Source organism: Artemia sp. Qi Xiang Cuo, chromosome 5 (assembly GCF_049724085.1).
Source record: "Artemia sp. Qi Xiang Cuo chromosome 5, ASM4972408v1, whole genome shotgun sequence".
NCBI classification, from domain to species: domain Eukaryota; kingdom Metazoa; phylum Arthropoda; class Branchiopoda; order Anostraca; family Artemiidae; genus Artemia; species Artemia sp. Qi Xiang Cuo.
In genome coordinates this window covers 29,734,252-29,751,413 of record NC_142798.1, presented here as the reverse complement: position 1 = coordinate 29,751,413, position 17,162 = coordinate 29,734,252, and the positions used below count along the sequence as shown (strand labels likewise).

General features: G+C 36.4%; 1 protein-coding gene across 1 annotated transcript in view; it reads right to left on the bottom strand.

Moving 5' to 3' along the window:
• The window catches only part of Gli (carboxyl ester lipase-like protein Gli), a 154,166-nt gene that overhangs the window by 55,420 nt on the left and 81,584 nt on the right, over nt 1-17,162 (bottom strand). The window contains exons 2-5 of the mRNA XM_089089480.1: nt 14,805-14,951; nt 8,466-8,616; nt 5,658-5,869; nt 495-665 (exon numbers count right to left, since the gene is read on the bottom strand). Coding sequence (XP_088945606.1) covers nt 495-665; nt 5,658-5,869; nt 8,466-8,616; nt 14,805-14,951 — 681 coding nt within the window. The remainder of the gene's footprint in view (nt 1-494; nt 666-5,657; nt 5,870-8,465; nt 8,617-14,804; nt 14,952-17,162) is intronic.

Below are 17,162 nucleotides of genomic sequence, written 5' to 3'. Positions count from 1 at the left end.
GCAAAAATATGAAAAATTAAAGTTCCATTTAACAGCCTTCAAACTTGGGAGGATTCTTCGGGATTATTTCGGGAATTACCCCCTTCTCCTGCCCCCCCCCAAAAAAATGGGAGAATGAATAAAATAGGCATCAATTGTGAATTGAACGTAAGTACAAGGGAAGCTAATATAGAGACAAAAAGGGAATCTAGGCTTATTCTGAATTAATTTTTCTCCGCTGTCGCAGTGTTATTATACATTTATGTTTTCGCCTAGCTGTCATACTTTTTTTGTCTCTCTCTCTCTTTTCTTTCTCTCAGTTGTAATATTGTTTTGATCTCAAGCTCATTTTTATTTTGCAACTACAGTAAGTTCTGTGTTTATTTAACCGTACATAATCAATGCTTAAGTATGTCTGTTCGAATATACGGCCCTCTTGGCTTCATTCTACACTTAAATCTATCTATTATTGTAGAAATTGCCAAAATGACAGAATGTTCGAGGATTTAACTTACTGTTATTCTAACGTTTCCGAGTTCTTCAAAGCTTCTTGACTTTAAACACGTTATAATTCGTGCGTAACTGTCGTAGGGATCGCAGCCCATTTTTTCTGCAAATATCCTCGTTGTGTTTTGAACACGGACCCGATCAATTATGAGTGCGTAATCAGCAAGCGGAGAACCATCCTGAAAGTAGTTTTAATTAGCGTTGATGTCACCACAAGGGAGAAGAGATTATCTGAGTAAGCCCTTCCCTTATTTATCAGATAACTAGTCAAGTTGTTGGACAACTAACATGACGAAGAAAAAACATTTTTTTTTTTTGAAAAGATTGATGAAAAATAGTCAGCCCCTTTTCCCAAAAAAAAATTTTAAGTCCGCTCAATGCTGCCGATCCTTAAAAAACTTCTCTAGAAAGTTTTAATCCGATCCCCCAGCTGTGACACAAAACAGGGTATAGTTACTAAACTACAGATGAATTTTGCCACCATATACCTGCTCGCCTTTAGGTGAAAGGTATTGAAAAGCATGCCCTCTTATGCCAGGGAAACCATTATTCATTTTGCAACATCATGTGACGGTTTTCAGATCAGCAATTGGCTGTTCTTTATGTATACTTACCAATTCCATACATTAAGATGGTTTTGTATCTGTATTTGGTTATCATTCAACCTTTTCAAATACTTTCACTACGGTTGGCCAACACCATTTCTACTCAAACCCTTAAAAGTATTTTTTGCTTCTCTTATTTAAAGCTTCAGAACTGCACATAAGAAGCCGTAAGCGTAATGGTTCTAGGGTTTACCCCCCCCCCCCCCGGAAAATACCCCCAGCGGAAAATGCCCCCTGTGGAAAATACCCCCGGGGGAAATAGGGTTTTTCAAATTCGAAGATTTTATTTGAGTTTTTTTCTTTTAGTTTCGTTGAGAAGGGCTAAGCAAAGTGAAAAAGAGGAATTTATAAACTTATCCTAAAAATACGTATCCTAAAATCCATATTCATTGAAAAACCTCCATATGAACTTCTGTAATTTTTGGCAGCAGCGGGTACCAAATTAAAAAAAAAAACATTATAAGAAACAAAATTAGGCGCAAAATCATCAAAATTAAGCTAAAACATATGGCACAAAAAGTTTAAGAAGGTTTAGCTTTCCTTTGAAAGCGAAGTTGGCTTTGCAAATTATGTTCTGGTCTTGAGAAGGCGCGGGGGTCGTCAGCCCTACTCATGTTGATTTTTGTTCGTTTTCAGTTTGAATCGGTTATTTACTTTAATTTCTATTCGTTTTGGGCTTTTATTGATGGTAATTTATTTATTGATGGTGATTTGTGGTAGTCTTATGCTTAAAAAACTATTTGAATGTATTTCTACTCATTTTTGGCATAATGGAGCTCTTTACTCTTCTTTGACAAGCTGGTTTTGTGGAAAAAGGGTTTGTAATTAATTTCTGTTTGTTTTTTATTAGCATAGTCTTTTTCATGGAAAAAAACATTTATCTTTTTGTTTTTGTTTTTCTATTAGACTCCATAGTTTTTTTATTTTGAAGATTACTTGACATTATTTCTTTATTAAGCTTTTTAGTTTTCTTTAGAAAACATATTTTGTGGATAAAGTTTTTAAATATTAATTTTTACAAAAAAACTTATGTGGATGTCGCTAAGGATTTTTGTATGGGGTATGTCGTTGAAAGATTCTAGGTCCCCTTAAAGAGAGTGTATCACGAGGGCGCTACCCTCACTCATTTTGGCCTGGCCGCTCATGAGTCATTAAAAAGCATCCAAAGTAGATAATCATAGGCAGCGCACTAGCGCTGCCGAAGTAAAGAGCGATGTGGGTGCAATGTATTATTCATTTACTTTTTTGTTTTTTGTTTGTTTTTTTAGACCAGGGCACTTCGTATAGAAGAATTTGTCGTACATATCTTCGAAAAGGGTTCATTCGATTGGAAATTAAAAGGACTTGTGTCCTTTTTAATAGTCAAAAGTGGTTGGAGGGCAACCAGCCACCTGCCCCCCCCACCCTCCATGTCCATCATTTCCCCAAACACATCCAATCAAAATTCTGAGATAGCCATTTTGTTGAACGTAGGTGAAAGGTCCAGAAATTATGTCTTTGAGGATGACAACCCCCCTCCCCTCAAAGCCCTCAGAGCAAGGGTTGTAAGCAATACCATAGGGGCATAAAAGGTTTTTATGGAAGATGTGGTCGTATAAACCCCAGAGGGGGCTCAATGGATTGGTAATCAGAAGTTCTTGTGCCCTTTTTAAGAGCCAAAGTGATCAGAGGCCAACTATCCCCACCCCCCTCACGCCCATAATTTCCCCAAATTCAATAATCTAGTTTTTGTTATTAAATTTTTTTAATATTAAATACAGTAACCTTTTTAAGAAATTCAAGAGAAAAAACAAGTTTTTTAGCTAAAAGTAAGGACCTACATTAAAACTTTAAACAAACAAAAATTTTCATATATGAGGGGGCTTCCCCCTCCTAAGTTCTCTCTCCTTACGCTAAAGTTTGACTTTCTTCCCGATTCCTTAAAAAAGTCTTCACAAATATTAGGGCTGTTTAATTAGAATAAAAAGCTTTGTCAAAGCAACAGAGACTTTAGTTTAACGAGCAAAGGATTTAGGAGAGCGCAGCCCCACTCAAATATGGACTAATTTTTGTCGTTTTCAATATTGTTCTGTGCTTTCAGTTAAAATAAACTTATTTTTTATAATTTTAATTTCTGATTTTTAATCAGATCATGCCGGAAAATCCGGCTCCCTCGAGGTGGTTTCAGGCACGATCTCCTCCCTCGCTCTGTGTCCAGCCGCACTCCTTCATAACAGTTAATTGGAAATTATGCCTTATTATAGGCCTACATACTGTCATCATACGCAGTCTGAATCATCATTCTCCTTAATAAGATAATACTACTCTCCCCCCGCCTCAGCACCAATGATAAAGGTGTAGACTGAAATAATACGTGGCAACTAAGAAGAATTATATAACAAGTTCCAAACAATAATTTAGTTTGCATCTGAAGGCTCAGCGAAGCTTAGAAAATTAGGCCATTGAAGTGAATTCCTTTGGGTATCTTAACCCCTTCCCTATCACAGATCTACCCTTAATAATAGACGAATTTTTTTAAAAAAAATGCTTATTATTCTTGTTAAAAAATGTCTTGTTGTGTTTCAGGAGTCGTTCTTAAGGAATTAGAACAAAAGTCAAAACTTTAGCGCAAAGAGCAAGGTCTTGAGGAGGGGGCAACGCTTTTCATATACATAATAATTTCTGTCCGTTTTAAGTTTTGATGTTGCTCCTTACTGTCAGTTGATTCGTTTAAATTTAATTTCTGATCGTTTTTAAATAATACCGGGAAATCGGGGGAAAAATTCCTCCATGGAAAGTAATTTTCACGTAAAAATGCCCCCCCCCCCTCCAGGGAAATTCCACCAACACAATTCCATTCTAGCTGAAAAGTCCACCCAGAAAATTTCTTGCGGACGATCTCGGGTGAAAAATTTTTCTTATCGTACTTTCATTTGAAAATACTAATTTCTGATTGTTTTTAAAATCATATCGGTAATCCCCTCCTCGGAACAAAAGTTTCCCAGCAAAAAGCCAGCAAAGGTATTTTCCAGCAAAGGTTTTTTTATTTGGGGGGGGGGGGGGGGTACAAAAGAAACTTTAAAAATGCATCAAAAATGTAGAATTGATATCTACTACCTCATGATATCTGGGAATATTTCTGGTCTCCGCTGTTTATGAAAGTAAAGAATAACATTAAACCCCAAATGAGAAGAACTTACTCTGTACAGGAGGGGTTCTGCCCCTTCCTCATCCATAACTCTACCACAAGGTCGCAGAAACTTCAGAGTGCGGTCATTAGATCCGGAATGGAGAGTTCTAGTCCTTTTTTTTAAAGTCCAGAGGGATTGGAGACCAAACAGCCACGTGGGGTAAAATTTTCCGGGGATAAGATTAAGATTTAAGATAAGATATTTTCCGGGGGGAGGGTATTTTCTTGGGGATATTTTCCACAGGGAGTATTTTCCGAGAGGGAATATTTTCTGCAAGGGGATATTTTCCGCAGGGGGGGGGGGGTATTTTCCGGAGGTTATTTCCGGGGGTAATTTCCGGGGGGGGGGTAATTTCCGGGGTGGGGGGTAAACGCTGGTCACCAGCGTAACAATGCGTTGTCGGTACTAGAAGTAAACTGGGCTTATTTTGTGTGAATTATGCTGGAAAATCGATATGTACACCTGAATGTCAACCCACATTAATTTGAGTCGTCCAGATTTTGTGGACTACTTCGCAAAAATATTACACGGGTGTGCGTTTTGTGCGTCTGGAGGACATGGCTAGGTAATCTAAGCAGGTCCTTCATTATACACATACGAAGTGACTCAGACTGCTTTGAGTTCATTTATCTAGTGTTATTTATTCATTTTTTGAGTGCTTATATTAAATGCAATTACCAATATATTTTAGGATCAGTTAATATAATTGCTATGTAGCTTTTAAATGAAAGAGAACTTTTAGGTCAGATATGGCCAGCCTTCTGCATCCCATTCGCCAATATTTGTATACCTCGCGTGTACGGTAACTTTTTAATCATTCTATTTTACAATGTAGCCTAATAGATAAAGAGAATGAAGAAAACTATGTGGCATCACGACAGTTAAGCCTAAATCTGAGCTAACTGACCTACAATATAAAAATAAAGATGTTCTCATATTCGATGTAGTCTCTGTTTGTACTTCATTTGACGTTATTTGGTTGTATCTTGAGTCGGTAGACACGACATCCGAGGAGTATAGATTCGACGTCTATTGTCAACTCGCTTTTGGTATAGTATTCATTCAGCATTTTGTATTTGCAACGGTAGGTCTGGAATTATCACGTCCTAAAGGAAGATACCTACACACACAGGTGCCACTTGTATTCATCCAACGCGCCAAGCTTGGCGCATGCGCCGCGGGTCTGGCACCCTGACTTCGATGATTGTGAATGAAATAAAGATTTAAGCGTCCTGGTTTTCGGTCAAGCAATACATAAAATTGGTTAAATCAAAAGATATTTAGCTAGTAATTGAAAGTTAGCCTACGTTTTTTACACAAAAACTACGTCAGACAAACATTTAGCCTACATTATCAATAACTACTTTTGTGTGTAAAAAGTAAAAATTACACCAACCTGTCCAATGACTTGCCTAACCATGTGACGAGTCTTGGGGGCTACTGCCAGCATCCCCGATGCCACTGCCCCTGCACCAGGGCCAAATAATGTGATTCTTTCCTTATTTCCTTGAAACACATAAATATTGTCATAGACCCATTTAAGAGCAAGGGATAAATCAAGCATTCCATAGTTTCCTGGAGATTGCTCGTCAGCAGTACTTAGGAAACCTATAATGAAACCAAGAAATGAGAGTTTGGTAGATTAAGATCATCCATGGACTTACTATAGTTCGAAAATAGGTTAAAAAAAGAGCTGCTCAAATTTGTTTTCTAGTCCAAAACTTTAAGACAAAGATTCTAAGCTTCAAGAGCTTTTTATATCCGTGTAAAAAGTATCGTATATCGTGCAAAAATGAGATATCAATATCCCCTTATTTTACATTTTATTTTGTCAAAAGTAGACTTGTCTTTTGCTGCTGCCAACATCGCTTCAATTAGAGGCATACTGGCTTCTCTTTTCATTCTTACCCTACTCCAACGATGCTTATTTACTCCATTAAGAATAGTCAGAGGAAATAAAATTCTATAAATTTCTTAGTTTAAAGTTCAGTCCAAAACATGAATCCTTTCCTAGCACTTTGAGACTATTGGAGCCAAAAAGGGGGGCTAATATTATTGTTTACCATCTTATATAATTGGCAAAAGTGTACCTCCTTTATCAAGTTGTTTTCAAAGGCCGGCAATAAATTTTGTATATATGTCACATATTTAGGTTTTATCTTGCTGTTAACTGTTATCTGATAGGAAGGTGGAGAGATAAGTAAGTGTAATCAAGATGAGTTAGAATACGTAAATAACAGAGAAAGTACAAGTCATCAAAGTACAAAGTACATTAATAGCCGAAAAGCAAGTGTAAAACTAACTTTTCAAAATGTAATAACTTTTCAAAATGTTTTCATGCTCTTTAAAGGGTCAGTTGAATTCACAGGGAGAATCTTAAGCTATGCCCCGTGATGAATACTTTTCCTTGTTAAACTTTAAGTACCAAGGACATTGAAAATAAAATCTAATTGTTTGAATTGGTTTAGTTGAAACTTACAGAACCATATGCATTTTAAAAAATTAGGATAAGTCGGGAGTTCTATTTTTTGTGAAAAAGACCTCCATATACAGTTATGAAGTTTTTGGCAGTAGCTGGCACCAACCTAATGTTTGAATTTCTACAGACGAAAAACGTTAAATCTAACTAATTAATTCGAAAATGTGGTACTGCCCTAAAAACTTTCCAAGGTCACGGTTTTCAGGTAATAAAGTGCGAAAGATGACTTGCAAGGGTAATAGGACAAAATCTTCAATAAACATGCAAATCTTTGCAATCAGGTTGGACAGGGGGGGGGGGAATATAAGTCACCTGTAAGAATCATCCTCAAACGTAAATATCTAATTTATAAACCAAACTGATAACTTCAAGATAATATCATTCAGCTATGAAGTATGAACTAGTTTACGTGTCTCCATTGGCAGATCCAGCGGGGGAGTGCAAGATTTTTTCTGGCGCGCTCTTTCCCTTTTTCTTTTTTCACCCTTTCTTTAGAATAAATTCGTCAATTATTGGCACCTTTGTCACATTGGGGTCCGCCTAAGATTTTGTTCATTGGCACCCTTGTCACATTGCCCCCCCCCCCAGATTTTGCTCTAGATCCGCTTCTGCGTGGTTCATGTCCTGTCCTGCAGTAGTGGTGCCTGTTAGTTTGTAACCATACTTCCAGCGGCTAAATAACAGACTTTCTGTTTACGAAAACATGCACGGATTCCGGGAGCAAGCACGTAAATATAACAAATCATGAATTCAAATTGTCATCTCCCAAACAGAAGCCGAAAACAGTGGCACAATGTGACATCAAAACTTTGGCGCTGAGATTGGCGGAACAGCCTATGCCTCGTCTGAAGTACAAGTCAGTACTTCATGCGGCTGCTCTAAAAAAAAACTATTTAACAATCTTTACTGATATCAGTCATGCCCGAATAGTGGTTTCCTGAAAGCTGACCTCTCTTAACGCACCATGATTTATAGCTATTTCACTTATTTCTCGTCGATTAATGACATTCGTAATTGACGACAGAACATACATAAAATTTGAAGCATTTATGCTCTTGAATTCTAATATAGTACTAGACTTCGGTGACAATTTGCCGTGATGGCGTGATAAAATACAACTTATATAATTTTACATTCATTGAATTGCTATTAGCCAATGGAGTCAATGATGGGATGACCGTGTTTCTCCTAGATTTGTTTGCCCCCATCCCTAGATTTTGTGAAATAAATTTTTAGGGTCATTGAAAAATGTCTTTTGTTTGGTGTTTTCTCGAAAAAAACAGTCAACTTGCCCTCCCCTTCGATTTTGAAAAATGCCCCTCCCAAATTTTCGAGAATTGACGCCACTGCTATTTGCTTTACTTTTTTTGTTTGTGCGCAGCTAGAAGGTTACACATCTTCTCTGCTGTAGTTTCTATTTGGTTATTCATATTTTATGAATTCTCACCACCACCAAGTCTAATGAGTGAATGTTTCTTTGTCAGCTGATTACCATCTTTTTTAACTTTACACAGTGTCCGAAATTTGCAATCGGAATACGACTTTCGCGCTGAAGCAAAAAAAAATCTACCATGGTGTATATGAGCGCAAAACACAATACAAATAATAATTTAAAAAGATAAAGTGGGATATAAATAAATGTAATGCTTAATTAACATATGAGATATATCCAAGCAATCCCTAACAATTCAAGAAAAAAAAAGATACAAACTGTAGGAGCCTTACCAAGTGCACCAAGTCTGTAATTGACAGTGACGACTATAACCTGACCATGTGCAGAAAGCATATGGCCTGGAAAAGCATTTGACGCACCGTGAAGAAAATCGCCATCATGAATGTAGAACATAACTGGAAAAAGTTCGCTTACACTTGAAGTCTGAAAATAAAGGGTTATCATAATGACTAGCCAACTACAAACCAGAAAAAAACAGTTTTAGGTGAAGAGGTCCGACCCTGGGAGAAAGGTGGGTAATAGTTATCCTTAGGGAACATGGTTCAAGTTCCAAACACAGTGTTTTTACACGATTTTTGAATTTTCTGGGAGGTAGGAGGTCCACTCGATCAATATCAGTAGTAAAATTCCTCTATTCCCCTTCTGTTCATGTATGTTAAATAGTATAAAAAAATTTAATACAATTAAAATATATTAAAACTCTATTTTTGCATACCCTATATATTATGGGATTGTTCACAGACACGTAGAACAAAGCTACAAAGGACCAGGGTTGCCAACTTTTTGGTCAAAGGATATGTCTTTGACCTTTAGCATCTGAAAATATGTCCTTTTCAGCCAAATTATCTCCACATTTTGTCTATAATATGTCCGTAATATGTCCATCTTGAAATCTCAGAAACTAGTTTTTTTGGGACTTGTAAACCTTTTTTAAAGTGGTCAGTTAATATCAATTATAGTGAAAACGAAAAAGATTAATTTAGTAGGCTACATCCATACAGAATGAACTAGCGTGAAAGCGCATAAGTCATAGGAGCTTGTAAAGAGTAAAAAACTTCTTGTGGGTGCTTAATGCTCATCTTCCTACGAGAGCTCCTATTGATAGGCATGATCCAGCGTGAGGTTCAGCATTTTCGCTTCTTTTGGTAGCCTTTTGCCAATCAGAGTAATTCTTGCACATGTCATAAGGTACAATCCAGGAGTCAAGCGACGTTGCAGAGCGCTAGGTAAGCAGAGTTACCCATCAATCAGGGAGGGTGACATCCCCATAGCCATAATTACTGGAATTTTTAACAATGCTGAATAAAATAGATGTCTACAAATTTTGATTGGATGCTGGTTTCAAGAAATGATTGGCGTGGGAGGGGGGGTCCCTCAAATCACTTTTGACTCTCGTAAAGGGCACTAAACTTCAATCAAATGAGCCCCATCTGAAGTTTGTACGACTAACCATTCCATGGAACCTTATATGCCTTATATGATCCTTATATGATCATTTTTAACAAAATGACTATCTGAAAGCTTCTGTTGGATGCATCCAGGGAAAAGAAGATGTGGGTGGAGGGGGCTGGCTAGTTTGCCTCTGACCATTTCTGACTCTTAAAAATAGCACTAAAACTTCTTATTTTCAATCCAGTGAGTCTCAGTGTCTGTCTTAGCTTACCCTAGAAATAATGGGAATATAACAAAGTAATAGATAACATATTTTTAATGAAATAATGACACATATGATATTAATATAAAAATATGGTAGATACATTATTATGCATTATTAATATTAATGATCAACTTTGGACATTTTGAATCTGTTCCATAAAATGCTTCATCATGTTCTCTCTTGATACTATAGTTATTGTCTTCTCTTAGTTCGTAATCAGTAGAATAATCATTATTCCATTTTGAGTCAGACACAATCTTTACAGGTGAATCATCGACAGGGTAAATATGCTTTTTGTCTTTGGCATTATTTGGCTCATTGACCGTTTGGTCAATGGCAGTAATGCTTGCTGTCACATTGTATTTCTTTGATTCAGACTTAGATTTTTTAGGGACTTTTTCTGTTAAAACTCTTTTTATTTTTCAAACAATTTCCCTGTATATCTTACTATTATTTTTATGCAGTTCAGAGATCTAGCGCGTATAAATAAACTGTTTAGTGATATCGAAAGGTGAGTATTCCTTTCTTTTTGTCTTTGCTTTCATTTGAGTGTTAATACTCAAAAGCTGACGATATGGTTAAACACTGTGTAACATGTTACCAAAAGCACTAGTATGAAGATGCCCCTCTTCATCAACTATTATTTTTATGTTGGCATTCTCTTTGAGTGCAATCATCTCCGGAAATCTCAATCTTGAATATCTATCATCATATGAGTTGAATTTTTTTGGTACTCCAAAGAAATTTAATTCCTAACTGTCATGACAATGCAAGCATACGTTTCTGATAGTGCTACCACTTGATTTATTTCATAGTTTAAATACTTCTCCTTGTCAGCATTCAATGCTACAAGAACACTATCATGTGAACATACTTTCTTAAAATGCTTCATCTTCACTTCTTAGAGCTATGAGTTGTGTTTGTTGTTCCACTGTGTAAAAAATACTGATTTAATACATACAATAAACTAGGTAGTGTCGATAACCTGACATAGAGTACCATTGGGAAAGTGGCATCGTATGTCTGAGCAATCACGGAGTACAATTTTTCGAGCCATAAGCATATTTCATGTCATTTTAAGATACGTAAAAAAAAGCTGAATAATTTCGAAGTCCAAAAAAAAAAATTTGTCCAATAAAAACAAAAGTGCTACTACAAACAATATTTTTCTAATAGTAAAAGTCAGGACTAACATTTCTATATAATTATCATTTTTAATTTGGAAAATATTAAATGTGATTCTTTTATTTTTTAAGTATGTTACATGTCATTCTAAGATATGTAAAAAAAAGTTGAAAAAATATATCATGTTAAAAAAAATAAAAACAAGTTAAAAAAAACTTCAAAAAAATGGGGGGAGGGAGTGGGAAAGCCGCATCGTGTCTTTGGTCAAGCATAGAGTACAACTGTTAGAGCCATAAGCATATTTCATGTTATTTTAAGATACGTAAAAAAAATTTGAATAATTTCGAAGTCCAAAAAAAATTCATCCCAATAAAAAAAAGTGCTACTACAAACAATATTTTTCAAATAGTAAAAGTCACGACTAACATTTCTATATCATTTTCATTTTGAATTTGGAAAATATTAAATGTGATTTTTTTGTTTTAAGTATGTTACATGTCATTCTAAGAGATGTAAAAATAAGTTGATAAAAAATTTTATGTTAAAAAAAATTAATAAAATAAAAGTTAAAAACAAATGTTAAAAAAAAACTTAAAAAAATTAAGAAAATGGGGGGAGGGGCCAACAAGTTGGAAGGGAGGGGGCCCCTTGGAGTTTGGGGATAGAGGACCTTTGGGGGTTGAAGTCCCTGGTGGTTAGGGTCGTTGGTGCTTATGATACTTGATTATTCATACTCATATATACCTCACTACTTGATTTGTAAGGATTTCTATGGATTGTTCTGAATTTATTTATTAAAAATCTTTTATTGCAATCTACATCTCTCTTAGTACCAACTTTTTAGTATACTATAACGTCAGACCATATTTTATATTGACAACACTGTTCAAACACCACTTGTGTATTATACAGAACACATCGAAGAATTAAAGCTAGGTGAAGTCACAGGGTCATTCTATCATCGTTAACCATTTTTATAGATTGATGTTGTTCCAAATTTATATCAAATTGCCTGAGTTAACAAGCGCTTCGGGGTTACCTTAACTAATAATCAGTTTAGCCCTTTTTTTACCACCTTCATACGGTCTGATCACTAATTAGGATCATTCACTCCCCTATTATTCAATCAACAATTAAGATCCTTCATACTGTCCAATTCGCAAATGCTATACCCTTTTTCGCAAATAGTTATTTTTTTTTGGTAAATGATTTAACGCCATATGCAAGTTAATTCTAGACAAGATGCAAGGTACCTTCAGCCAAGAGGTTATTATTGTATGACAATTTTTTAGTCAGAAACACGCGCGGCTTGGATGTATCTTTAGTAAAAAACATTATTTATACGAAGAACATGATTTTCTTACCCTATGACTGAAACCAGTATTTTTTACAGAAGGCGGAATAAACCTTTTGAATACATAATGTGATGATCAAAAGTCTTAGCTTAGAAATAAGTGTCTAAACCAGTCTGATTGCATTACACAATCTCCTCCATAGTTCCAAATATAACATGTTTGATCACTTTATACAATGTGCTCGTCAAATTGCACTGTATATTCATGCCTCAGGCATATAGTTGGTTGAATTTTTACACTAAGACCCTTTCAAAGGTTATAAGTAACGTTTTTTTTTTAAAGTGAAAAAAGGGTTCCCCTCCCATTCCATAAAAAAAAACAATGAAAATCATTTGTAGGTATCTGATTTGGTTCTCAAGCTGCAAAGCTTTATACAGGAAATAAATTAATCAAAATCGCTAGTAAATGTTTCAAGTTGTTCACCATCATCTTAGCAGTCATATGCCCTTATTACCACATTTATGTTCTACCACACTTCGGCTGAAAAGCAGCAATAAAAGATTCAATAATTATTAGCTGCTCAACCTCAACCAAAATTAAGGTTTAAGCCCCCTGTCAAAAGTTTTTAGGATGTTATTTTTAGGTAGCTGAGATTCAGCTTTATTCGCCTATTGAATTGTTATTTTTAAATTTTCCTTAAATCTTGTATATTGAAAAATACGTTGAAAACCAACGAAATACGAAAACATTTCTGTTTTTAAGTAATTTTAGATCGTTTTCTAAAAAAAGATCTATTCAGGGGCGTAGCTCCAGCATTTTTATTAGGGGGGGGGGGGAGAGGTGTCCTTATCCAGATTGTCAAGGGGGTTGCGCTATATATTTTTTCCTTGAAATTATTGGGGCGCAACTACCCCCCCCCCCCTGGTCTATATAATATCGTAATTCTGGCTTGGTGAATGGATGGATCTGGAACTAAGGAATCCTAATGAATCTTGTTACTTCGACGCAAGCTACAGCTATGGGCTTGTCGCAAAATTGCGTGTTTCACGGGAACATGTCAAACTTAAAGTGATTATTCTTCTAAAATTCATTTTAAGAAATGCTTTACCAAAAAGGGTGTTTCAAAGAAAAGTAGAGCCATATCAAAATCTAAAACGAGCCAAAGTCACATAACAAGTCGAACTTTGAACGAACAGAAATTACCATAGTCGAGAGATGAGCTACCTCTCCCTTAAACCCTCTAAAGGCCAGAGGGTCATTTGGGCTTTACTGAGATAATTTGCTTGGTTTTCGAAAAAAGAGGAAGGGAGTTCCCCCTCCCCCCCCCCAAAAAAAAGGAGAGAGATCTTGACCAAAATTACCTCATTAAATTCAGCATACATGAATGTTATTTTTGCGTGAACCGAAGGCCCAAGCGAATGTAAAGAGGTGATACAACCCCACAAAGCAGGCTTTTTATGAGCCAAGAGGTTCACGAAGCGCCCTTTTTGGCTGCTTATTTACAATTGTTGCATAACCACCTGCATGAAGACACATTTCCTTACTCTACAGTATATTACAAACGAAGAAAAGACAGACTAATTAGCACCTCGATTAGCACTGGATGTAACTCTCCATTCTGAAGATGAATATGCTTCACGGATTATGGCTGCAGGTCACTCTTCGTGACAGAGAAGAAAATCCCGAACTAGGAAACTAGAAAACCAGATAGCATCCGGTCTGGAAAGGCTAATAATCAAAAATCGGTACAATCCCTTTATATGGGCGTCTCTAAAGAAGTCCAACAAGAGATGCTACAGTCAAACGGCAGAGGCGCTTTGAAAAAACCCGTTTCTACAAGATGATTCAAGACACCGCCGAGTGAAATACTTTTTTTAGCGTGGTTTTAAGATATTTAAAGTGTTGTCTTTTGGAGTTTAGATGGGGAAAAAGGTACCTAGGTTAGGTTACGTATTTAATCTATGCTCTGCTTTTCCCCCCACCCCCCAAATGTGCAAATATATAACCCAAGTTTGTTTCTAAACTATTATCTCGGCATCCTATTTTATTTTATTTCATTAGCATTAATCGAACTTGACTTTTTAGAAAGGCCCATATAAAGGGATTGCACCCAAAAATCTTTATGGCCATTGATGCAAGATACATGCTGAAAAAATTTCCAGCCGACTGGTGAGGAAAATCTGCCAACCTTTCTGCTGAAAAGCAAGAGGTGGGAAGGAGTTTTGGAGGCGCTACGGGCTCACTTTGCCTCAAATGATACAAACTGAAACTTTTTGCGCGTTTTCAAGTCAAACAAGGATCAAAATGCTTACATTTCCAAAAACTTTGGCAATGAGAGGGATGGGAGATTTTGTAATGGGAGAGAACTTTCAACTGACTGAAAATCACCTTCATGTTCTTGGTTTCTTATTTATTTTTAACTTTCTTTTTTGCCTTTATCAAACAAATCTTTTCGAAACATAGATCATCTAAAATAACTCTCTCTTAACTATTTCACATATTCAGATTACTATATAAACAATATAAATGCTTACTGTTGGCGTAAAAACGTTGAGATATAGACAGTCTTCGTTCATGGATCTAATTCCTTTAGATGTTCCAACATACTGAATGGGTTGAGGACAGGCTGGGCCAAAGTCTGTGGCATCCCAAAGGCTCCACGCCTTTGCTGCTCTTGGAGGCTAAAAAAATTCAAATAACCATTATTACAGTGAAACTGCCTATAGGCCTACCGGGACTCGTGTAAAACAGAAAACCTGGCACAAGTGGGGAAAATATTTGGTTCCACCATTAAATTTCTTCACGTAATGCGGAATGCCTGTCTAACGCGGGCACAGAAAGTTATGGAATAATAAACTTACGTTTATGGCCAGCATATTACGGAAAATCGTTCAGTTTCAAAAGCTGTGAGAATATACATTCCCATGAAAAATCCTGATTTTAACTTCTTAGAACAAAACAACTAATTCCGGCTTGATCTGCGTACTTTTTAGTTTCATTCGTAAAACCAAACCGAACCGAAGTTTTGTTTGGTATCATATCAGCTGGTTTCACGATGCCTCCCGGCAGAAAACCACGAGTAACAACTCTATCTGAAGGTGTTCTCCTGCTATGTGATCTTTAATTTCTTATTCAAGAAAAAGAGAAAGAGTCAATCAAGAGAAGAAACAACCAAGTTTAGAGAGGCTAATGAAAAGGCTGCAGTTGATTACAGATCTCGAAATTGAACGAAACAACAAACCACGAAGCTTTATTTTTGGAAGACAAGTGAAGAGTTCCTGAGGTTTTTTAAGTTCGTACATGCGAGCGTACATGCGCATGCTATAACTCATGTATATATAGGCAGAGCTGTTCAAAGGGATGATAGGGCAACCGGATAAGCTGCCCTGCACGCCATGGATGGTGGGGACGCTGCGGCTCTGGGAGGTTGCCCCTTAACATCAAAATTTTCACCTTGATTCAGCTTTTTTTGCTTATATTTAAGTTGGGAGGAGGCGCTGTAACTAATTTTCCCCGGGGACCAACAACCTTAGGAACGGCTCAGAATAAAGACTTTTATGTTCTTTCGCATTATATGGGCCTCTCTAAAGAAGTCCAACAAGAGATGCTACAGTCAAACGGCAGAGACGCTTTGAAAAACCCGTTTTTACAAGATGATTCAAGACACCGCTGAAATACTTTGTCTAGCGTGGTTTTAAGATATTTAAAGTGTTGCTTTTTGGAGTTTAGAGGGGGGAAAGGTACCTAGGTTAGGTTAGGTTACATATTTAATATATGCAATACTTTGCCCCCCCCCCTCCTAATGTGCAAATATATAGCCCAAATTTGTTTCTAGACTATTATATAGTCATCCTATTTTATTTTATTTCATTAGAATTAACAAAACTTGACTTTTTAGAAAGGCCCATATAATGCGAAAGTACCGACTTTTGTATATGTTTATTATAAATTTTTCTTTATAATCAATCAATCAATTTATTAATACTAAAAACAAAACAATTACAAACGTAAAGTTTATACACGCCCAAGAAACTCAGCTTGTAAAGGGCCAACAAAAAAAATAAGACACTATTATAAGCCACATAAAAAAAACAGAAAAGAACATACTTAAAAAAAAAAAAAAAAAAAACTGGATATACATACTTGTATTTTTTTCTGAGCCTGATTTACTGTAGGAAGATTAGTACAAAATTAATTAACGCCATTTTATGCACAAACACATTGTTATTTGGGTCGGTTGGTTTGCGAGCCGGCGTTTAGACAAGGGGAGGGTGGATGTAAAATTGATGTGTAATTCCCAGGGCCGTACCCAGGACTTTTGTTTGGGGGTTATTTTTTTCGGGTAGGGGGAGGGGTAGAAAAAAACTTTAAAACGCATCAATCAGAAATTGATATTTATTCCTTCTTGATTTCCTGGCATATTTCTGATCTACGTTGTTGTTACGATAGTAAAGAGTAACATTGAAACCCAAAATGAGCAGAATTTATTCCGTATAGGAAAGGGACTCATCCCCACCTCCGCCTCATGGTCGTAGAAACGTCGGAGGATGCTCATTCGATCAAAAATTCAGAGTTCTGGTTCTTTTTAATAAGCCGAAAGGGATTAGAGACCAACCAGCCGTGGGGGGAGAGTATTTCCCAAGGGGGGTTTCCGGGGGTGTTTTCAGGGGGGGATTTTCAGAGAGGTATTTTGCGGGAGGGTAAATGCCTAGCCCCGGTTTGTTCAACCTACTGTATCAGGAAAACCTCAAGATTGCAGTTTCCAGGTCTTTCAAGATTTCACTGCACCATGTCTTGTGAATAAATAAGAAACACATTTTATTTGGCGTAGAATCATATTTTATATTTGTATTTATGTTAAACCACACCTATTTTAGTTACATTTCTATGGT